Raw genomic sequence first — 22,102 nt, forward strand, 5'->3', positions numbered from 1 at the left:
CCAACAAATGTGGTTATCACAGAAGATCAGTTTCCACTCAGAGCACAAAAAAAAAATTAAATCTCCAGTGTCTTAGATAGCACGACACTCAGAAATCTTAATGTCAAACTCACAACTTCTGCCATTAGAGAAATCTCACATAACTGATTTGTCAATTTTCACAGAATCTCTGAATATCTAATTAAAGTTTTCAAACATAAGATAAGGATAAAAGGGGAAGGTGTATGTATTGGAGAGCATAATTGACTAACCAGAAGCTGTAGAAATTGAAATGGCAGTGGGAGAAGGTGCGGCGACGGCGACGACAGGGCTGGAGCGGCGACGGAGCTGGAGCGTTGACGGCGACGACAGGGCTGGAACGGCGACGGCGGCGACAGTGGCGACGAATCTGGAGTGACGACGCGGCGACGGAGCTGGAGTGACGACGGCGGCGACGGGCTGCAGTGGAAGAATTAGGGCGGGCGAGGAGGCATTGTAGTGAATGAAAAAGTAAGTCTAATTGTGCTCTAACTTAATTAATTCATATTCGTAAAACAGTGGCGGAAAAATCCACCAGTATTTTTATTTCTTATAATATATATTTATTTTATTGTAAAAAAGATTTACAGTGGCAGAATTAATCCGCCACAGATATGGCCAAATTAAAATCCGCTACAATTCCGTGGGAATTCCGCTACTAAATATTCTAGCGGATTATCCGCCACTATTCCGCCAGTATTACTGGCGGACTATTTCCGCCACTAATTTTCGCCACTAATATTGATATTTTTTGTAGTGGTATAGGATCTATGGAGATTATATTCTGAAGAGATGCTTAATTTACCGAAGAAAATGGACAATGAAAACCCAAACAACATAAAACCTGTACAATATACTTTCTCTGTCTTCTTGAAAATATGAACTTTTGAATGATACGTGTTTTAAAGCACAATTAATAAAATGAAAAAGATAAAAAGAAATAGTGGTTGAAATATTATTAACAGGGAATGAATCTCATCTCACTAGAGATGATGAAATTTCCTTGATTAAGAAGTGCATAATTAAAAGTTGGACTAAAATGAAAATTATTCATATTTTTACTGAAAAGAGAGATTATATTTTGATAAATATATTAACATAAATAAGCACAAACAAGTTGAGGAAAACTTGCAACTTGGCTAGTTGATATTGCAACTTGTATTATTGTAATTATCGATAAAATCAATGTACAGGTTGCATTGCAACAGTACCACCAGAATAATTAATAAAATATACTTGTATCAACAAAAATAAAAATAAAAATAAAAATAAAAGTTGTGGAGGCACTGTATTGAACTGTCTGAACAAAAAGAATTAGAAAATAAATTAATGCGTCCACCCTTAGCGGCAGCACGGTGAAGGTTGAGCCGGATAAACTAATGGTTAATTGTAGTTTATGATCTAAACATTAGTCCTTGTTTAATTTATGATATGAAGTCTAATTTATTTTAAACGAATCTAAAATCGTTTAATTACGTAAAAAAGAATTCAATGTTATAAAATTATAATAAATACAATTTTCGCAACAACAAATTACAGTTACCATGAGCGATTGTGGTTGGTGTACTGGTCTATTATATACTCCATCCGTCCCCGATAATTTGTCTCATTTTTCCATTTCGGTCTGTCCCACATAATTTGTCCCATTTCACTTTTACCAATTTTGGTAGTGGACCTCATATTTCACTAACTCATTCCTACTCATATTTTATTATAAAACTAATATATAAAAATAGGACCCACATTCCACTAACTTTTTCAACTCACTTTTCATTACATTTCTTAAAACTCGTGTCTGGTCAAAGTGAGACGAATTATCCGGGACGGAGGGAGTATTAGCAACCATAAAATAAAAATATTATTTTAAATATAATCTCGTGATCTTAGAAGAGAACAATCTTAAAAACTATTGTATTCTAAAATATTACTCCCTCCGTCCGTCATTAAATGTCTCATTTTTCCTTTTTCGATCGTCCGCCAATAAATATTTCATTTCACTTTTACTATATTTGGTAAGTGGACCATATGTTCCATTAACTCATTTTACTCACATTTTATTATAAAACTAATATATAATATTAGGTCTTATATTCTACTAATTTTTCTACCCACTTTTCTACATAAAGTTAAACAATTTCTTAATACTCGTGCTGATCAAATATGTGACATTTAATTACGAACTGGGGAGTATAATCTTAAATTTGTAGAAAACAAAATGTTACAAATAATTGAAGTCTCTTTACTTCATTAACTTATATGAAAAAAACCGGCAAACACTAACATTTATATAAACCATAATCCAATAGAGACATAGAGCTACCGATGGAAGTGGAAGTGGAAGTGGAAGTGGAAGTGGAAGTGCATATTATAGTAAATCCTAAATTTATTACTAACTCGGTCCTATAAACATAAAAACTTTTAGAATTAACACAATTTAAATCCACAATTAGTAAGTGAAAGAAAAAGTAGATGGATATAAAAAGTAATAGGAATAATATTAATGGAAAATAGGACTCACACGTCATTGGAGAGAAAAAGTTTAGTACCAAAAATAGAATGAACTATTTTTATTGAACTGACCAAAATTGAAAAATTTTCTATTTTTACGGAATGGAGCGAGTGGTATTCTACTCCCTCTGTCCGTACTTAAATGTCACAAGTTGACTCTGCACGAGTTTTAAGAAATATAGTGGAAAGTGAGTTGAAAGAGTAATTAGTAGAATGCAAGTCCTACATTTTTATGAGTATTAATTTTATAATAAAATGTGAGTGTACTGAATTGGTGGAATGTGAGATTCATTACTAAAAATGTGTGACAAGTATTGGCAGACGGACTAAAAAGGAAACTAGCGATAAGTAATGGCGGACGGAGCAGTAATTGGAAAGTGCATGTAACGCCCCGCTTTTTCGAACCCTAATTTTCGAGTTATAAAATTTTTGCATTTAATGCCTTTAGTGCTATGGTATGTGGAATTATTGATGAGTGAATTAATTGCATGATTGTTTTGTGACCTATTGCGTTGTGGAATTGAGATTGATTTGAATAGTCAAATATATGACGTGGCGTTGAAAAGTCAAAGATGTGGAAAATATGACGTGGCCGTGGAATGGTCAAAGTCCTTGGAAAATGGGAAGTGGAGGTAAAATTCGTGTATGTGAATATTTTGGTGTGGGGTGAAATAATATTGTGGTGAATTATTTTCCTAAGGGATGAGTGAGAATTAAATAGGAACATTATTTATTTATTTGGAAATTTCGACCCATACCATTATTGGAGAAGAAAGCCTATTTTCTTGGATTTAATTATTTACTTGGGATAATTGTCCGAATTAAATCCAAAGTCCGATTATTCCTAATTTATTTCATAAATTTTCGGCCCCCATGATTGTTTCAAGGAGATTTTCGAAAATCTCCTATTATTGGGAGAAGGGATTATTTTATTATATTATTTGATCCATTGTGTATTCTCTTCCATAAATAAATTCAAATATCCTAGCATATCTTATCATATCTAAGAAGATCTTGCCATATCTTCTTTTAAATAATATTTGAAATTAAATCCCTTGTGGGAGGAGCCAAAATCACGCCACTTCCTATATTATTTGGGAGGATTTATTATTTTTATTCTGGTCCGTGATATTTTATTATACTCCATAAAATATCCAAATAAAATCATAGGCTAATTAAATAGCCTAGAATTCGAAAATCCCCTTATTTCTCAACCATTTTAACGCCAATCTCTCCCATATCTCTACAAAATCTTTGATTTATTTAATTAAAGATATTATATCCTACACTCTATAAATAAGAGAGAGATCCTAACCCTAAAAATCAAAATACACGCCCCCTCTCTCTTGAAGAAAAACGCCTCCCACTCCTTCCACTACTTCTTCAACTTGTTTTCTATTTTATTCAAGATCTCTTCATTCTTTACCAAGAATTGAAGTTGAAATTCAAGAATTTGTTGAAGAATCAAGACTATTACTTTGTTCTACCGTTCGTTCTATCAAGAAAAGGTATTTCTATATCAATCTTTCTTCATCTACCGATTAATCGGTGTTCTTGAGTCACATGCATTTAGATTGAGTGAAGGGGAGATCAATTGATGAATTTGGGATGAATAGGTGTGTGTGTGTGAAACCGTGTGTGTGTGTGTGCATGCCTCGGTATGTGTGTTGTGTGTGTGCGTGTGTTGTGTGAAAAACACTCATGCGTGACATGATTTGATGATAAATCTGGAGTTGTTGTGCGAATAAAAGCGATATGATAATCGTATTTTTGTTTTGAACGGTGATATTGTAACGCCCCACTTTTTCAAACCCTAATTTTCGGGTTATAAAATTTTTGCATTAAATGCCTTAAATGCTATGATATGTGGATTAATTGATGAGTGATTAATTACATGATGTCTTTGTGACCTAATTGTGTATGGGAGTTGAGATTGAGTTGAATAGTCAACTTGTTGGAATATGATGTGGCTATTGAATAGTCAAAGATGTGGAAAATATGACATGGCCGTTGAAAGGTCAATGCGTTGAGAAAAGGAAGTGAAAGTGAAGAAATGATTGATTTGGTGTGAATATTTGATGCGGAGTAATATAATTGTGGTGAATTATTTTTCTAAGGGATGAGTGAGAATTTAATAGGAGCATTATTTAAGTATGTGGAATTTTCGATCCCTCCTATTTTTATTTGGAGAAGGAATCATATTTTTTCTTGGATTTAATTATTGGTTTGGGATAATTATCCAAATTAAATCCAAAGTCCGAATATTCCTTATTTTGTTGATGAAATTTTCGAAACCCTTGTCAAATAGTGGGATTTTCAAAAATCCCTTATATTATGGGAGAAGGGATTATTTTATTATATTATTTGATCCCTTGTTTATTCTCTTCCATAAATAAATTCAAATATCCTAGCATATCTTGCCAAATCTAAGAAGATCTTACCATATCCTAATTAAATTAGGATTTTAATTAATTCCTTGAAGTAGGAATTTGAAAATCACGCCTACTACTATATTTTGGGGAGATTTATTATTATTTTCTTGCTCCGTGATATCTTATTCTACTTCGTGAAATATTCAAAATAAATCATAGGCTAATTAATATAGCCTAAATTTCGAATCCCCCTTATTTCTCACTAGAATTAACGCCACTTCCCCCTAAAATCTTTCCAAATCTTTAATTTATTTAATTAAAGATATTATATTTTGCACTCTATAAATAAGAGTGAGAACCTAACCCTAGCACACCAAAATCACGCCTCCCACTCTTGGAAAAACCGTCTCCCACTTCTCCATACTCTCTCAAATTTTTCTTCTACTTTCTCCATTGATTCTTCATCTTTTGGAGAAGAATTGAAGCTGCAATTCAAGATTTTATTGAAGAATCAAGGCTATAACTTGTTTCCTACCGGTTGTTCTTTTGAAAAAGGTACTTTTATTTTGATCTTCTCTTCTTCTACCGATCAATCGGTGTTCTTGAGTCCACATGCATTTAGAATGAGCGAAAGGGAAATTAATCGGTGAATTTGGGATGCATGTGATAAGTGTGTTTGTGTGTGTGACTGAGTGTGTGTGTGTGCGTGCACGCCTCGGAAGGCGTGCACATGTGTGGTGTTCGTGTGCGTGTGTTTTGTGTGTAGAACACTCATGCGTGACACGATTTGATGGTGAATCTGGAGTTGTTATTCAAATAAAAACGATAGACTAATCGTACTTTGATTTTTGAATGATGATATTAAAGATTTATCGATGGAAAAAGGGAAACGTGGGAACATGCATGATTTTGAATCAATGTTCGAAACTGATTTGTGATACGCCTAATTTAAAGGTGATACTTCGCGCTCTCAGCGTGATAAACGAGGAGAAGGGAATACTTTCGAGCTAAGCCGACGAGGTGGGCTTTCTTTTAAAATAAGGACATTGTCCTAAACTGATATTGTTGAGAATGAGATATGTGTTATCATGCCTTGATTTGTTTTGTCGTGCCTATCCCTCGTGGCTATGCCACTATTGATTTAATCGAATTCGGATCCTTGTAGAGCTGCAAACTCTACTTGGGTTAGTGTACACCTATGTTAGACCGAGTGTCAGCGCGGGTCTAGTGACCTGGATTGCGGCCGCATTCCTTATCATGTAGAATGAGGATATGGTAAACGTTGATGTGAAAAATGGTTGCGCGACCGTGATATTTGATAAAGATTATATATTGTGGTGCCTCGGGCCTTTCTAAAGATAAAACCCCGATGGACACTTGAAAATGGCATGATAACTATTTTTGTGATAAAACTGTTTTCGGCAATGAGTCCACTGAGTATGATTATAGTACTCAGCCCTGCATGTGTTTTCCCTATGTGCAGGTTGAGTGGTGACGAGCGGGCGGCGGTGTTGAGTAGGAAATAATAACATGATCTGTTGAAACTTTAAGTGTCGTTGTGTCTCCATACATAGCTTCACTTCTCTCTTGTTCGCTTCCGCTAAAACATGAAAACTTGTGATCTTTTGGTTGGGTTGAATTATTTTATTTCGTGGGAGTATTTTGGATATGAAACAGATGAGATTATTTTGGAACTTTGCTATTTCGGAGCATTTATTGTGATAGCCTTTTTTGTTGGATTTCATTGCTAAGGCATTATTCTTCCCCTACTTAATTGTTCATTAAATGCTTTGGTAAATTACCTTTAAATGAGACCCTAACCTATGATCTTCGTTGCATTTAAGTCTTCCTAGATAGCGATCGCCATTATTATTATACCCTAAAATGGCGGGTCGTTACAGATATTAAAACGAATTAGTGGGAAAAGGGAAACGTGGGAACATGCATGATTTTTGAATCAATGTTCGAAACTGATTTGTGATACGCCTAATTTAAAGGTGATAATTCGCGTTCTCAGCGTGATAAACAAGGAGAAGAGAATACTTTCGAGCTAAGCCGACGAGGTGGGCTTTTCTTTAAAAATAAGGACATCGTCCTAAATCTTTGTTGACGAGAATGAGATTTGTGTTATCATGCCTTGATTTGTTTTGTCGTGCCTATCCCTTGTGGCTATGTCACTATTGATATAAATCGAATTCGGATCCTCGTAGAGCCGCAAACTCTACTTGGGTTAGTGTACACCAATGTTAGACCGAGTGCTGGCGTATAGGTCGGCCGGTCTAGTGACCTGGATTGCGGCCGCATTCCTTGTCATGTAGAATGAGGATATGGTAAACGTCGATGTGAAAAATGGTTGCGCGACCGTGATATTTGATAAAGAATATATTTGGTGCCTCAGGCCTTTCTAAAGATAAAACCCCGACGGACACTTGAAAATGGCATGATAATCACTATTGTTGATAAAACTGCTTTCGGCATAAGTCCACTGAGTATGTTTGTAGTACTCAGCCCTGTATGTGTTTTCCCTATGTGTAGGTTGAGCAGTGACGAGCGGTTGGCGGTGTTGAGCAGAATAATTGAATAAAATGATTGTTATGGTACTTCGAGTGTAGTTGTGTCTTCATACATAGCTTCACCTTCTCTTGGTTGCTTCCGCTGAAAACATGAAACTTACTATTGTTCGTTTGAGATTAAACTACTTCTTTTTGGTTAGAATTGTTGAGACATGATATTTTTTTTGGATTATCTTAAGGGCCTTGCTGTTTTGAATATTAATTGTGATAGCCCTTTTCTTCTTGAACTTCATCGCTAAGCTGTTATACTTATAAATCAGTTTGTTCATTTATTACTTTGGAAAAATTCCTTTAAACGAAACCCTAGCCTATGATCTTTGATGCATTTAAGTCCGCCTAGTTAACGATCGCCGCATTTATTATACCCTAGATGGGCGGGTCGTTACAGTGCAACCCGTTCGGTTAACCCGCAACCCTATCGGGCCAGCCCGCTTAACCCGCCCGTATAGTCGTTTTATATTCGAGTTGCAAATTATAGCCCTAATTCTCTAGTTTTATCGGGTTATTAGGGGGTCGATATGCATGTTTTGAGTTGAATTGACATACTTATATAAATCATAATATGAGTGGAATGGTCCATTTCTGTAGAAGTTTAATTAAAAAAAAAAGTAATATACTAGAATATTTTGCAATATTTAACCTGGATTAATATGGTTGTTGTGTTCTAACAATGTGTGACCATTTCAGTTTGAATCTTCTTCACTATCGTTTTCAAAGAGAAATGTAGATAGAAACACGACAGAGGTGAGGCAGCTGTGTTGAAAATGCAACTGTTACATCGGAATATATTGTGAAGTAGTAAGGAAATTAGGTAGAACTTGCTTGTGATTCAACCTTACACCATGGGCTCTTTGGATGTGTGGACATCGATCTTTTGTGAATAAGTATAAAGAGAGGTTGAGAAAAAGAAGAAAATAAAAACTAGAGAGAAAAAAAGAAGAAGAAATAATTAGTGGGAGAAAGAATGGTGAGTGAAGAAGTAGAAAAGAAACTCTACAACGCTGCATCAACAGGGGATGTTACAACACTTGTACATCTACTTGAAGAAGATCCATATCTTGTTCATGGAGTCTCATTTCCATGCTCAAGAAATCTTCTACACATAGCAGCCACAGGAGGACACGTAGAGATTGCCTCAAAATTACTGGCAGTAGCCCCGGAGATGTGCTGGAGGCGCGACGACCAAGGCATGAATCCGGTTCATATTGCAGCCATGAATGGGCATGTTGATATTCTAGAACGTCTCCTTCAAGAGAGTTGTTTTCCCGCAATGGAGAGACTGCATCGCGGGCAGACAGTGCTGCATTTGTGTGTGAAACATGGTCAACTTAGGACATTGAAGGTATTGGTGGAGAAGTTGGGAGATCTTGTGTGTTCAAAGGATGATGATGGAGATACTATATTGCATGTGGCTGTTAGGTGTGATCAAATCGATGTAATTATACACCAACTCTTCTTCTCTTCATTATCTAAAATATTATTTCCTCTGTTCTAGAAAGTTTGTCATATTTCACTTTTATCATTTTTCTTAGAAATGGACCCCTTCCACTAATTTTTTCAATTGTCAAATTTCAGATGATATATTACTTGGTGGATATCGAAGTCCTAAAGCAGGATATAAGAAATGGGATGGGAAAAACTGCCGCCCAGATCTTGAACGACAGTCCTCCGACCAAAACCCACTATGCAACGATGAAAAGGCTGTTAACAGCGCAGTCACACAATTTAATGTTCAATGTCATCCCCGGAGTCAGCAACACCATGATGGTGGTGGTAGTCCTGATTGCGACGATGGCCTTCCAGTCGGCCATCGCCCCCGCAGGCGGAGTATGGGCTGAAGACGACGCCAAGAAGTCTCGCCGAGCCGGCCAGGCCGTGATGGCATCCACCAATCCCAAGGCATACATGAGCATTAGGTTCGCCAACATCACGGCCTTCCTGTGTTCCCTCGTTGCAATGTACCTCTTCGCCTTCAGGGTCCAGCTGAAAAATTACACAGTAGCCTTCATTTTGGTGTCCATCCTCGCCATTGGAGCGGCGCTGATAGCTGTCATGGTCACCTTCTTAAAGTCGATTGATGCGATCACTCCATGCGAGCTCAGCCCTCCCAGGGGAAACATGATTATGTGGGGGTTTTTCATTATTGGAGTGATATGGGCATGTTATGAGTATGTGATAGGACTCGTTTCAAGTATGGTTTAATGGTGGTTGTTACACTAATCGGGGCACTAATGTTAGAAAAAGTAGTCGTTTAAGTGTGCAGGAACTGAGAAGCATTGGAGCAGCTAAATGTCAGGGCAATTTGATCAATTCGAAAAAGAAGCGGAAAAAACTGCAAGAATTGAAAGCAAACTGATTAGATGGACACAAACTAAGAGGAACAACTGAACCTGACAGCTGAGTGAGTTGATCAAGCGGAGAAAACTACATGAAGATATGAGAAGATAAGTCAGATGAGAGAGAAAGAAGGGCGCCAAATCAGGAGGATCTTGCCCTAGGGATCGGTGCCCAAGCCGTCCTATAAATAGGGGAGGAAATGAAGGAGAAATCATCATCGATCAACACTTTCTCTACATTCTCTCATATACTTAGACCGCAAGATAGCATGGAGCAAAAGAACTTTGACAAAGTTTATAGGGTTGATTTATAGGGCACTACAGTCAGTGCCCTAATGCTGAAGCAAAGAACTTTGACAAAGTTTAAGTTAATTTCAGTGAATTTTCTGCAGAATCAATTTTCCATTTTTTTTTAGTTTCACTCAAAGTCTATATAAGGTCTTTAGTTTAGTACATCAGAGGTCATGCCTGCCAGAGCTGGAGCCGCTGCTGTGATTCAACCGCTCCATGTCTGAGAGAATAGGGTTTTAGCCAAGAGGAATGAGAGAGAAGTAGGGTTCTTGCAGAATGAGAGAAAGATAAGGAAGAAAAAAGTTTTTGGATAGGCTTTTTGTTGGTTGAATAAATTAATTTCTATGCTGCATTTTAATTTAATTTTCAAAGAAGCCAGAATTATTATTTAGAAAATATTTAAAATACTAATCAGAATATATTGATCTGTCAAAATAATTTAATTTGGGTTGACCATTAATTTTTACGGCTTCATAAGAAGGGACAAAAAACAGACATTTTTCAAATTTCCGGAATACGAAGTTTCAGTACATGCATAATGTTTTGGATCAAAATCATAAAACGATCATATGTTTAAGACCATTTTTGGACTTTACTCATATATATGTACCACCATAAAAGTGTTATATTTTGCAATATAGTAACTAGAATAATATGGATGTTATGTTCAAACAATGTGACACCATTTCAATTTGTTTCTTCTTCACTATCTTTTTCAAAGACAAATATAGACAGAGGTGAGGCAGCTGTGTTGATAATTAACCTTTTCAATTTGGGCCCTTTGGCTGTGTGGTGTGTGGACATAGATCTTTTTGTGAATTAAGTATAAGCAAAGGATAAGAACAAGTAGAATAAATAAAGAAGAGTGGAGATAAAAAGAAAAAAGAAAGAAAGAAAGAATTAGTGGGAAAAAGAATGGTGAGTGAAGTAGAAAAGAAACTCTACAATGCTGCATCAAAAGGAGATGTAACAACACTTGTACATCTCCTTGAAGAAGATCCATATCTTGTTCATGGAATCTTATTTCCATACTCAAGAACCCTATATATATATATATATATAGCTAGGGAGATACTATTAATTTAGATTCACTTTTGAAACTAGCTCGTTGAAAATTAGATTTAACTTTAACAATATTTCATTCTTTTGATTCATACTTTCACAGTCAGTTCATTTATATTGTCCCATAAAAATAAATCACTTTTGAAATAAGACGTGGTTTAACACGCAATTATTAAAGTAAGAGAAACATAAAAAAAAAATTCCTACATATTTGTAATTACACCAAATCAAAGGATTATTGCATTAATTTACCATGGTAGAGGTTTTAACTTCCAATTATCTCATATAATGAAGGTATATACTCCCTCCATCCCATAGAAATAGGTCTTTTGAGTTTGGCGGGAGTTTTTAATATATAATTGGTAAAGTAAGAGAGAATGAGAAAAAGGTAGTTGATATTGTATAGTGGATGGTGGGACCCATAAATGATAAAGTAAAAGAGAATGAGAAAAAAAGTTACCATAAATGGATATAGACTGTATAAGACGCATGAAAAAGGAAATATGACATATTTCTACGGGGCGGAGAGAGTAACTATTATGAACAAATTTCAGATTGTACGATACTTGGTGGGAATCGAAGTCCTAAAGCAGGAAACAAGAAACGGGATGGGCAAAACTGCTGTCCAAATCTTGAACGAGAGCCCTCCAAACACCTACGAGTACTCACACATGAAATGTATGTTAACAGAAGAGGAGAAGTTTTCATTTTTCGAAGCCATCCCCGAGATGAGCAGCAACATAATGGTGGTGGCAGTCCTGATCGCCACGATGGCCTTCCAAGCAATGATCAGCCCCCCGGGCGGAGTGTGGGCTGAAGACGATGCCAACTCCTCTCGCAAAGCCGGGGAGGCTGTGATGGCATTCTACCATCCCAAGTTGTACCGTAGCATTGTACGCACCAACTTGATGGCCTTCTTGTGTTCCCTCCTCACGATCACGATGTTCCTTTTCCACGCCGTTGTCCAGCCCCATTACCTGCACGTCATGGTGTCCATGTTCGGCATGGGTGGGGCGCTGATAGCTATCTTTGTCACCTTTACAGTGTCGCTGACCACGATCTCTCCGGATGAGGTTATGCGATCCACGGGAAACAAGATTATGGGGGTTGCGATGTTCGGATTATTAGCGTTATGGGTGTGTTTTCTTGTTGTGAGGCGTTTGTATCTGTTCTGGCTCAAGAAGAAGAGCCGGCAGCAAGATCTTACTGTTGATGCTTTCCCACTGCGTGTTTTCTATTGGATTTTCGACAAGTTGGAGACGCGGGGGTATTTGAGAGCCGCTGGTCGATTCCAAGTACTTTAGTGCATACCCGAACTCTACATTAGTATGGTATCGCTACGGCTTGGTTTTGTACCAAGTATTGTATAGTTTGAAACTTTTTTATAATACTTCATCCGTCCCACTTTAGATGACACATCTTAGTTTGTCCTAATTAAGATAACACATTTCCTTTTTTGAAAACTTTCTCTCTCCAATTAATACACTCAACCATTTTTTTCCGACCTATTAAAATATTCATCTTTCTTTCTTTCTCTATTTTAATACTTCCACCTACCTTTTTTCTCTCCGATCAAACACATTAACCAATTACTCCTAAATTACCCGTGCCGGCTAAGGAATGTGTCATCTTAGCCGGGACGGAGGGAGTAGTTTAATAAGATATGCTTCAAAGGATGAAGACAAGAAAGAAAGGAGTTGGCGTATAATTACCTCAAGTTGATTGCACCTAACAGCCAAATGCAATAATTAATGTCTCCCCATCATCATCCTTCGCACTCATAAGCTCTCCCAACTTCTCCACCAAAACCTTCAACACCATAATCTGCTAATGTTTCACGCACAAATGCAGCACAGTCTGCCCACGATGCAGCCTCTCCACGCGGGCAAACAACTCTTTAAAAGGGGATGTTCTAGAATCTCGACATGCCCATTCATGGCTGCAACATGAACCGGATTCATGCCTTGCTGATCGCGCCACCAGCGCATCCCCAGGGCTGCTGCCAGCAATTTTGAGGCAATATCAACGTGATACACAAACGATAGTGTACAAATAATATTGCTATGTTACAGAAATTTTATCTTACATGATTAAACAAAGTAAGTATATGACAATGAAAACTGAATAGGCAGATAAATTGGCTAGTTAATATTGTAATTGTAATCATCGATGAAATCAATGTTCAAGTTAAGTAATATATCATCAACTTAGAATAGATTTAAAATGTGAAAAACTAAGATTTATAAATTGTAAAATTTAGAAGAGATTACATAAGATGAAAAATGTTTCTAAATTAGGTCCCACCGAGACTTGAACTCAGGTTACTGGTTTCAGAGTCCAATGTCCTAACCACTAGACCATGGGACCAATTTAGTTGTCCTTGTAAACTGTTATAATTTTATATGTTACATTTGATTATCAACAAGTATATCAGAATATATTTAAGTGTGTTTTATGCTAATGGATTCAGGAATGAACTTATGCATATTTTAATTTAATATTCTCATGGCGAAGAATTTAGATGCTGACGGTCGATGTGCCTGAGGCAGAGCATGGTTAAACGTGGCTTATACTTCATTACTAAAAGTTAAAATAAAATGTAAGATATATTTGTAGTAAAGAAAGTATCCTATCAAGAGCAAATAATATAGATCATGATGATTACTTGATTAGTCATTGGTAGATTTTTCTTAGATGGGTATACTGTGACGATGAATATTAAGGAGGGGTATTCATGAAAAGAAAATTGGACACTCTTTGTGAATGCATAATAAGATAATTGTCGTACATTTTTGTTGTGAAAAAACTATGATTTATAAATTGTAGTAATAAAATTTAGAATATATTTTATAATGTGAAAATATTAATATTAAAAAAAAGGTCCCACCGAGACTTGAACTCGGGTTACTGGATTCAGAGTCCAATGTCCTAACCACTAGACCATGGGACCAAGTGTTGATACTAATTTGCTATGTTATATTATTATACTGTATGTGCATGAAGTTTAGAATTTTATTAACCAAAAGAATGAATCAGCATAAATATTTTCCTAAATCAGAAATCTGAACTTATGCCTCCCTATAGTAATTATGAACAAATTTACATTTCATGTTTTTCCAATTAATTTTCAAAATTATGAAATAGACCATAATTTTTGCCTATCTTGAATAACTATCTATATACAAGGACTCAAATGGTGATTCCAGCGGCTTGGCCAGGTCAACCCATCAATAATCTGACTCGATTTCCACTTGAAATATGTCTAAATCTAAGTATAGTTATTAAAATAGGATAGTGATAAAATGCAAACTCATATATTATACAAATTCCAAACTTTTCAGCACAGTGTCAATACAATGTCAACACAGTATAAAATTTTAAGATTTTAATGTCAACACAATATCAACACAATGTCAATACGATGTCGACCGTTGACACTGTGTTGATATTTTTTGTTGCTACTATTTTGTAATCTGTTGATATTTTCTAATGATCACGATAATAGTTTGAAGTTTGTACAATATTTAGAGTTTTCATTTGATTACATTCCTATTAAAATAATTGTGATGTCATTATTATTCAATATGATGATTATTTTATTATTTATATTATTATTAATGCAAGTTGCAGCTCATTCTTAATTTCTTATATCTTCGTAATGAATTCCTTCCTTGTTAAATCCTGAGGCGGCGGCGCCTCTGACTTCCACAAACCCTATCTCTCAATGACAGAGGCGGCAGTCAACAACCATGAGCAAGATCCGCCGGCGCCGCAAATCCACCACCTTCATTCAATAAACTCAACCATACTCATCCGCCAGCTCCCCTTCCAAGGCCTCTCCTTCCAGCTCTGGCCCGCCGCCGCCACCCTCGTCTCCCTCCTCGACCGCCAAGCCCTCCCCCTCCTCCCCCCCCCCTCCCCCAACCGCCCCCTCCGCCTCCTCGAGCTGGGCTCCGGCACCGGCCTCGTAGGGATCGCCGCCGCTGCAGTCCTCGGCGCCGCCGTCACGGTCACCGACCTCCCCCACGTGCTCCCCAACCTCCAGTTCAACGTGGACGCCAATGCCGCCGCCCTGGCCCCACGCGGCGGCCATGTCCGCGTCGCGGCGCTGTCGTGGGGCGACGAGGCGCAGATGGAGGAAGTCGGGACGAAGTTCGACGTCGTTTTGGGATCCGACGTGGTGTATCATGATCATCTCTACGAGCCGCTGCTGCAGACGCTGAGGTTTCTGCTGCTGGGGAGGGAGAGGGAGAGGGAGGTGGTGTTTGTGATGGCGCATTTGAAGAGGTGGAAGAAGGAATCGGCATTCTTCAAGAAGGCTAACAAGTTTTTTCATGTTGAGATTGTGCATAGAGATAGCCCTACTAATGGGGATAGAGTTGGTGTCAATGTCTACACATTTGTAAGGAGAACTCATGCTGCTGTCAAATCCAGCAAATAGCACTTGAATGGATTCCTCTGTTTTGGGCTATAAATGGTGAATAATATTTTCGATTACCAACTAAAACAGAATCTAATGGAGTTGTCTGATGACATTGCAAGAACATGGACAGAAAAGGATTAATGTGTTTAGTTATAGAAAAGCAACAGCAACTTTATGGAATGGATCTAAGAATCTCATATGTTGCTGTCTTAATCAAGAAGTGAAGTGTATCTAGTTAATCTATTGTCCATTAAAAAGATAAGAGTGGACTGGAAATGATTGGATAACAATACCATCAGGTAGCAAGCTGAATGAAAAGGAAAATATGCAATGGATCTCAACTGAGACCCCTCCATGTCAATGTACAGTAAAAAGTAATCAGTCAATGCTCCAAATACTACTTTCATAGAAATCCAGTTCCTATAAAAAACACCATCAAAATAAGCAACAAAAGTGGATGTAATTTGGCCGGCCTTCTCTGATCTTCAGGGCATCAGTGATTCAGAATAATTACATGCTGAAACAATCGAATATGTTATGCAGTTACAAGAAATTAAGCTTTGGTTATTCTTCAAAGGAATAACTCACTCATGAAACTGAGATGTGGGGGTAGCAATTCTCTCAAATTCACTGCTTAGTTCTTCAGGTCATTTTCAATAATGCTAAATAACAAAAAAGAGCAAACTGGTCACACAAATAATTTAATGATATCTCCCACAATCTTTTAGTGACAAATAGTCGCAAATGAAGTATATCACATCTTTTTCTGTTAGAGGAAATCTCAAACTAACAACGATGAAGATGAGTATTCAGGATCAGGAAGCAGATCATTAAACTGGATACATGGAAACGATTGCTCCACATTTGTATTTGACACATCAAAGGATCTGTTTCAGGCATGCCTCAATTACATGGCGAAAATATACAGCAAACTGAGGCCAAAATAATCAGAGGAAAAAGTACATACCTATATATATGTGTGTGTGTTTTCATTTAAAAAAACATCAGCCAATACCTCGTAAAACATTGGATATGTTAACCTAAAAGCCTGAAGGAGTTGTCTGTGTCAAACTATATCAAATGAAACGTGAAAAAGCCAATGAAAACATAGAACCAAGGGACCTCCGCTGCCTAGTAAGATTACTTTTCAAACATAAATTCCACATGAGATTTCAGGTAAATGAAAAGCCAATGAAAACATAGAACTTGAGTTCAACGCATTTAAGTGACAAAGTTTCATTAGCGAAGTACTGGATTTTCCGGCTGGGGCCTATACACAAAGTGAAGCATTTGAAGAAAAAAAGACCTCCCATTCTTCTTCATTACACTGGATAACAGAATGAGCAAATGCAATTCAGACAGTTTTTTCCTTGATGAGGAAAGTATAGGAGCTGAATCTTGATGAACAAGATACATCATCCATATGATTATCCAGGCCTGCAGCAATCTTTAAACAAGATAAATGACATACCATGAACATGACCTACAAACTACATCACATAATGCAGAATTGACTAGAACAAGACCTCAAACCATTAAGCACCAAAACAACAGTTATTTTCACTTAGAGTCTATCCAACTTTGCACTCTCAAAACTAGTGATTTTAGTGATATCCAACACAAAGAAAACATAAAGTTTGTGATACACATCCTCTAAAAATATTGTTACACAAACTCATGGTTTCTGGTGAATGCAGCATTTCAGCCACTATATCAGCAATTTGGCATCAAAATCATTCTTATAAATAACTCAAACAAAGATATTAGATTCTCAGTAAATGCAATACACAGTATACATGATTTTCTATAATCAGAACAATCGTGTAAAAGCAAAACCAGTTTGAAGTACTGCTGCATTGACCAAAAAATCGAGAAGCCGAGAAAATCAAATCCATAAAATGAATGAAAATTTGAAATCGGCAGTTACCTGCCGAAATTGGTATTGGAACAAATCGGCGAGAGTCAAATGTAAGAAAGATTAACACCACTCTTCAAAATCAAAACTCATGAATGTATTCTTTTCATTTGTTTTTTTTTTCAGAGAAGAAGAATAATCAGAGAAAATAAATACGAGAAGGGGGTTTATTATAAACCCGCCAACTGTAATTGAAAAATCAGACTTATTAAATTTCATTTGGGCCGTTGGATTCCGAAAGTGGGCTGCACAAAGACCAATCTGACCATAAAGTTTGGTCGGCCCAATTAAATTCAAACGAAATTTCGAATCACGAAAAATTAACAATTTTACCCTTATGAAATCACACTCAAACTGATGTGGCGAACCAAAGTGACACGGCAAAACCATGGCTGACAAGGCAAATAAAATAACATTATTTCTATCGAGTCTCATTATCCACAAACCCACTATTAAAGACCGAACCACCGAACCATACCAAATTAGGGCTTTTAGATCTAGTTTTTTATGGATGAGATTCACAAATTTATAAATTATTTTCTCCTTCATCATCGGTCTATTTTAATTCATCCGAAGGTAAATAAGTCATACTAACACGTTACGAAGATTTAACTTCATTCCAGAATATATTACTTCATTCCATTAGGTTTTTACTTCATTCTAATAGGATTATTACTTCATTCTAGTACGTAAATGCAGTTTCGCCGTCGCGTGCCGTTCTTTCTCTCTACAATATCTATCACCACCGCTACGGCGCTGATATGGTGTAATAAACACATGGAATAATATAATAAATTATTTGAATGAAGTATGTGTAGAAGCATTTGAAGTCCCACTGGAATGAAGTAAAAACTTTATCCAATGAAGTAATAACGTTTATGAATGAAGCAATAAACTCACTTGAATAAATTGCATTTTTTAATGTGAATAAAGTAAAAACTCATGTCAATGAATTCGAATGAAGCATATGTTGAATAATTTCAAAACCTACTTGGAGCAAGTAAAAACATGTTGTAGTTTCAATGTATTACGTACAGAATGAAGTAATAAACCTATACAATGAAGTAAAATTGGCTTGTAATGAAGAGCGAAAAAAATTTACACAGCAGCATATCTCATCAAAAAACTAGATCTAATGGCCCAGATTTGATCTCTAATTCGGTCTTTAAGAAGGGTTCGACATTGATTACAACTCTATTTCTATCAACATACAAAATAAAAAATGAAAAGAATTTCCAAATCATCACTCTCTTGGTCAAGATTTCACCGTCCGCTACAACTCCACATCAACTTCAATTTATCATATCAATTGACTTCATGCAATTTGTAAGAAATTAAAATTTTGTAATTCTTAATTTCGTTGGAAAATATATAGGACCATGCCAAAGTTTATGAATTATTTTCCCCGCAAATAAATTACTCACTCCGTCCCCAAAAAATATGCACTTTGGGTTTGAACGGATTTTAATGGCAAATTGGTAAAGTAAGTGAGAGGCAGAGAGAAATAGTAATTAAAATATTAGTGAAGGATGGGTCTCACCTTATTTGAGAGAAAAGAGCTTCCAAAATTGGAAAGTGCATATTTTTGTGACAAACTAAAAAGGAAAGAGTGTATATTCTTATGGGATGGATGGAGTATATAATATGCATTCCGTGTGTTTATTTCAAAAGAATTAAGGTGAAATCATGGCTTGAAATTCATACCATATTAAAATACTAAGAAATACTGCATTTTGGTTATTATTCAATGATAGACTAAAACTCCATATAACCTTTATTATTGTTTTATCATTTTCGTTTCTTCTGATTCAATTAAAGACAGGGATAATTAATTAAGTCTCTAAATTATGTAAGGATGAATTTTTTGCTTTTAAGTATCAAAAGCATAAATGAGTTGGTACTTGGTAGCATTATATATACACAAAAATGTGTAGACCGGGTGGGTAATATTAAGTGGTCAAAATTAAGGACAAGAAAGTGTATGAAACAGACCAACCCAAAAAGTTGTTCTTCATTTAGATTCTACATATATCTATAAGACTAATAATAATATTGGGGCCAGGCCTGATAAAAGTGAAAGCTACAAAAGAAAAAGCAATCTACCAAAAACAACATGGAATTAACTCATTTTTACTCCATCTATGTTTCATACACAAAAACAAAAATTAATAAAATAAATAAGCAGCTTAAAAAGAATAGAATTCATGACCCACCTATCAATCGCCATCAAAGTAAAATTTGGAATTCATTTTCAATTAATTTGGAATTGATTTATCTGGTGAAGTCATGAACGTAGCTAGACCTATCCGTCACATTGAAACGCCACGACATGCGGTGATCGCCAGCGTCGTCTTCTTCCATGAAACGGTACTCGTTGCCATATCCTGAGGAGTAGCACGACCCGTTGTTCATCGTGTAATGTGCTTCATAGTGTGCTCCATCGCCGTTGCTGGCTGCGGCTGCCGCAGCCGCCCTTCTCTCCTCCTTCTTGTAACGAATACCACACGCATTACATAACGACTGCAATAACAAAAGAACGAAGATTAAGAGATGAAATTTTTAATAAATTAAATGTGCATTCAACATAAAAAATTAAAATGATTAAATGAGAATAACTAGAAAAGAAATACGAGTCAATTACAAATGGCACTATAGTAATGAAATACCAAAAAAGACTAAAAATTGAGTATTTAGTAAATTAAATGTGTTAATATTCGAATAAATAGAAATGAGTGTTTTACCATAACTAAAAAAAGAAATATGACTCAATTACGAATGAGATTGGAAAAGTACCTTAGGGCCTCGGGGGCCGTTGCGCCACAAGGGAGTAGAAGTGGTGTCGCAATTAGCGCAACGGCGGGCGAGAAGGGGATCGCCGCCGCCGCCGCCGCCGCTATTGGCGGCGGCGCGGTGGGGCTTGGCGGAGGGCTGCGGCGCGTGCTTCGAAGGGAGGATGTTCCAGCCGAAGCCGGACCGCTTCCTCTCGTGGCTGCTCTCGTCGCTGACACGTGTCGAAGGCGTGCCCAAGGAGAGGGTACAATCCACCGAAGCGGAAGGGGAAGAGTACAACTCTTCTTCATCATAACCTCTGTAGCCATTAGCCATGGAGAAGAAGGAATTGCCACTTTGGGAACTGTGATACATTGTTGTGAAATAATGTGGGATTGGATTAATGACTTGTGAGGTCTCCAAACACGATGGTTTTATACTGGAATGTGTGTGTGTAGGGACAGGGGGAGGTAAGCAATGAAGTACAAGGAAATAGTGAGTTGAAAAGGATGTGTAATAATAAAATGTTTGAAATAGAGAGCTAGGTACGAAGAGGGATGTGAGATCGACTGTTGTCTGATGAGCTTTATATAAAGGTATGGAATACCAGTCAGCACCTGCAGAATCCGCTTTGTCGTCAGCTCATTTTCTTAATAATTTAAACTCGCAGTGAAATTAGATTAAAATATAGAGGGGTGCAGATTACACGTTGCAATGTCCGATATACGGGTAGCTCAACTGATCTTCAAGGAGGTAAGTGAATAATCTATTGTCGCGGCTCCTTGAGCGCAACGTGCACAAGACCAATTCCTTGAGAAGTAGACTGAGATTTACTGTGATTTACTTTCACTGTACTTTGTCAAGTCGGGATGTCGGAGCCATAGGACGAGGGATTTTCCTTTTTGAGTAATAAGATTACATGTTTCAATGTGTCGAATAGGAATAGTGATCGGTACATTTCGTAGCGATATTAGATCAAGTTAAAAACATTTATCTAGTCTGGATTGTGCTTCTATAAGCATGTACTCCGTAAGTCTTATTGAATGATTCATACTCCCTCCGTCCCAAGATAAGTGACATGTATTTCTTTTTGGGATGTCCCACTATAAGTGACCTATTTCTATTTTTAGCAAAAAGTCATCTCTTTTACTTTATTCTCCACCTACTTTATTATCTCTTCTCTCCTCTATTTTTCCCTCACTCATACTTTACTCTCTCCACTTTAACTTATTTAAATATCATTCCTTAAATCTCGTGCCCAAAAGAAGTAGGTCACTTATCTTGGAACGAAGGGAGTATTATTTATATGTCTAAGGAAGTTCGTGCTAAAGCTCATTAAATCTTACTAGAACTATTTATGATCTTGTTCGTTAAAGCGCATCTAATAAGTTAAGAAAAATGCCAAGATAATACGTTACTCATAGATATAGAGAGAGAGAAGTGAAAGGTGGAGTTGGTGATTGGGCAGTCAAAAGAGCCCACATAAGGAACAGTCTTCCATGGATCTGGCTTCTCCGATCACGAGGCAATGCCACTCTCAAACACTCCATATCTCTGCCCCCCAAATAAAATGGAACTGCCCCACCACCACCACCTCCGCCACCACCATCAAACTCACGGGAATAAACGTCTTGCAGATTTTGGGGCCAAATTATTTAGTAATTTAATTTGATTGATCGGAACATATTGGGACTCTGCATAGTATTTTTTTGGATTGCACCTATGGCTATATTATGTCCATATATTAAAATATTTCATTCTCTAGATTTGCTAGCCTCGTTTGTTAAAATAATTGGAATCACATTTTTTAAATCTTATACCCTTATTGACGAATT

The 22,102-nt window shown here is 36.8% G+C and overlaps 4 protein-coding genes, 2 long non-coding RNA genes and 2 other non-coding genes across 10 annotated transcripts in view; 3 read left to right on the top strand and 5 right to left on the bottom strand.

Annotated features, from left to right (window-relative positions):
• LOC125201645 overlaps positions 1 to 472 on the bottom strand; it is a 10,785-nt gene extending 10,313 nt beyond the window's left edge. For both annotated transcript variants that reach the window (XR_007172953.1, XR_007172954.1), the window contains exon 1: positions 252 to 472. This is a non-coding gene — a long non-coding RNA (uncharacterized LOC125201645). The remainder of the gene's footprint in view (positions 1 to 251) is intronic.
• A 7,936-nt stretch (positions 473 to 8,408) lies between these two features.
• Positions 8,409 to 10,461, top strand: LOC125219261 (ankyrin repeat-containing protein At2g01680-like). The gene is made up of 2 exons (XM_048121190.1): positions 8,409 to 8,906; positions 9,047 to 10,461. The coding sequence occupies exons 1-2, from the start codon at positions 8,436 to 8,438 to the stop codon at positions 9,671 to 9,673; spliced, it is 1,098 nt and encodes a 365-aa protein (XP_047977147.1). The 5' UTR covers positions 8,409 to 8,435; the 3' UTR covers positions 9,674 to 10,461.
• Positions 10,462 to 11,663: 1,202 nt separating this feature from the next.
• LOC125193121 lies at positions 11,664 to 12,464 on the top strand. Its single transcript, XM_048090866.1, has one exon. The coding sequence runs from the start codon at positions 11,664 to 11,666 to the stop codon at positions 12,462 to 12,464; it is 801 nt and encodes a 266-aa protein (XP_047946823.1).
• A 991-nt stretch (positions 12,465 to 13,455) lies between these two features.
• Positions 13,456 to 13,527, bottom strand: TRNAQ-CUG. Its single transcript has one exon. It is a non-coding gene; the product is annotated as a tRNA-Gln (tRNA).
• A 511-nt stretch (positions 13,528 to 14,038) lies between these two features.
• Positions 14,039 to 14,110, bottom strand: TRNAQ-CUG. Its single transcript has one exon. It is a non-coding gene; the product is annotated as a tRNA-Gln (tRNA).
• A 725-nt stretch (positions 14,111 to 14,835) lies between these two features.
• LOC125201714 (protein N-lysine methyltransferase METTL21A-like) lies at positions 14,836 to 15,667 on the top strand. Its single transcript, XM_048099937.1, has one exon. It carries the CDS (start codon positions 14,885 to 14,887, stop codon positions 15,599 to 15,601), a length of 717 nt encoding a protein of 238 aa, XP_047955894.1. The 5' UTR covers positions 14,836 to 14,884; the 3' UTR covers positions 15,602 to 15,667.
• A 216-nt stretch (positions 15,668 to 15,883) lies between these two features.
• LOC125202588 lies at positions 15,884 to 17,621 on the bottom strand. 2 transcript variants are annotated; one of them, XR_007173126.1, is made up of 2 exons: positions 17,511 to 17,621; positions 15,884 to 17,020 (listed from the first exon to the last, which is right to left on the bottom strand). It is a non-coding gene; the product is annotated as an uncharacterized LOC125202588 (long non-coding RNA). The 2 variants fall into 2 exon arrangements; XR_007173125.1 differs by having other exon boundaries at positions 15,884 to 17,030; positions 17,511 to 17,596.
• A 1,855-nt stretch (positions 17,622 to 19,476) lies between these two features.
• Positions 19,477 to 20,796, bottom strand: LOC125202332 (GATA transcription factor 19-like). Its single transcript, XM_048100710.1, has 2 exons — positions 20,292 to 20,796; positions 19,477 to 20,018 (listed from the first exon to the last, which is right to left on the bottom strand). Exons 1-2 carry the CDS (start codon positions 20,640 to 20,642, stop codon positions 19,770 to 19,772), a joined length of 600 nt encoding a protein of 199 aa, XP_047956667.1. The 5' UTR covers positions 20,643 to 20,796; the 3' UTR covers positions 19,477 to 19,769.
• Between the last annotated feature and the right edge of the window lie 1,306 nt (positions 20,797 to 22,102).

Source organism: Salvia hispanica, chromosome 1 (assembly GCF_023119035.1).
Source record: "Salvia hispanica cultivar TCC Black 2014 chromosome 1, UniMelb_Shisp_WGS_1.0, whole genome shotgun sequence".
NCBI classification, from domain to species: domain Eukaryota; kingdom Viridiplantae; phylum Streptophyta; class Magnoliopsida; order Lamiales; family Lamiaceae; genus Salvia; species Salvia hispanica.

What these genes read in the sequence shown, in the direction of transcription:
- LOC125201714 (XM_048099937.1), top strand. Translation starts at nt 14,885, where the DNA reads ATGACAGAGGCGGCAGTCAACAACCATGAGCAAGATCCGCCGGCGCCG.
- LOC125219261 (XM_048121190.1), top strand. Translation starts at nt 8,436, where the DNA reads ATGGTGAGTGAAGAAGTAGAAAAGAAACTCTACAACGCTGCATCAACA. An exon ending in TTAGGTGTGATCAAATCGAT is followed by an intron (nt 8,907 to 9,046) that starts GTAATTATACAC and finishes GTCAAATTTCAG; the next exon opens with ATGATATATTACTTGGTGGA.
- LOC125193121 (XM_048090866.1), top strand. Translation starts at nt 11,664, where the DNA reads ATGACATATTTCTACGGGGCGGAGAGAGTAACTATTATGAACAAATTT.
- LOC125202332 (XM_048100710.1), bottom strand. Translation starts at nt 20,642, where the DNA reads ATGTATCACAGTTCCCAAAGTGGCAATTCCTTCTTCTCCATGGCTAAT. An exon ending in ACGGCCCCCGAGGCCCTAAG is followed by an intron (nt 20,019 to 20,291) that starts GTACTTTTCCAA and finishes TTGTTATTGCAG; the next exon opens with TCGTTATGTAATGCGTGTGG.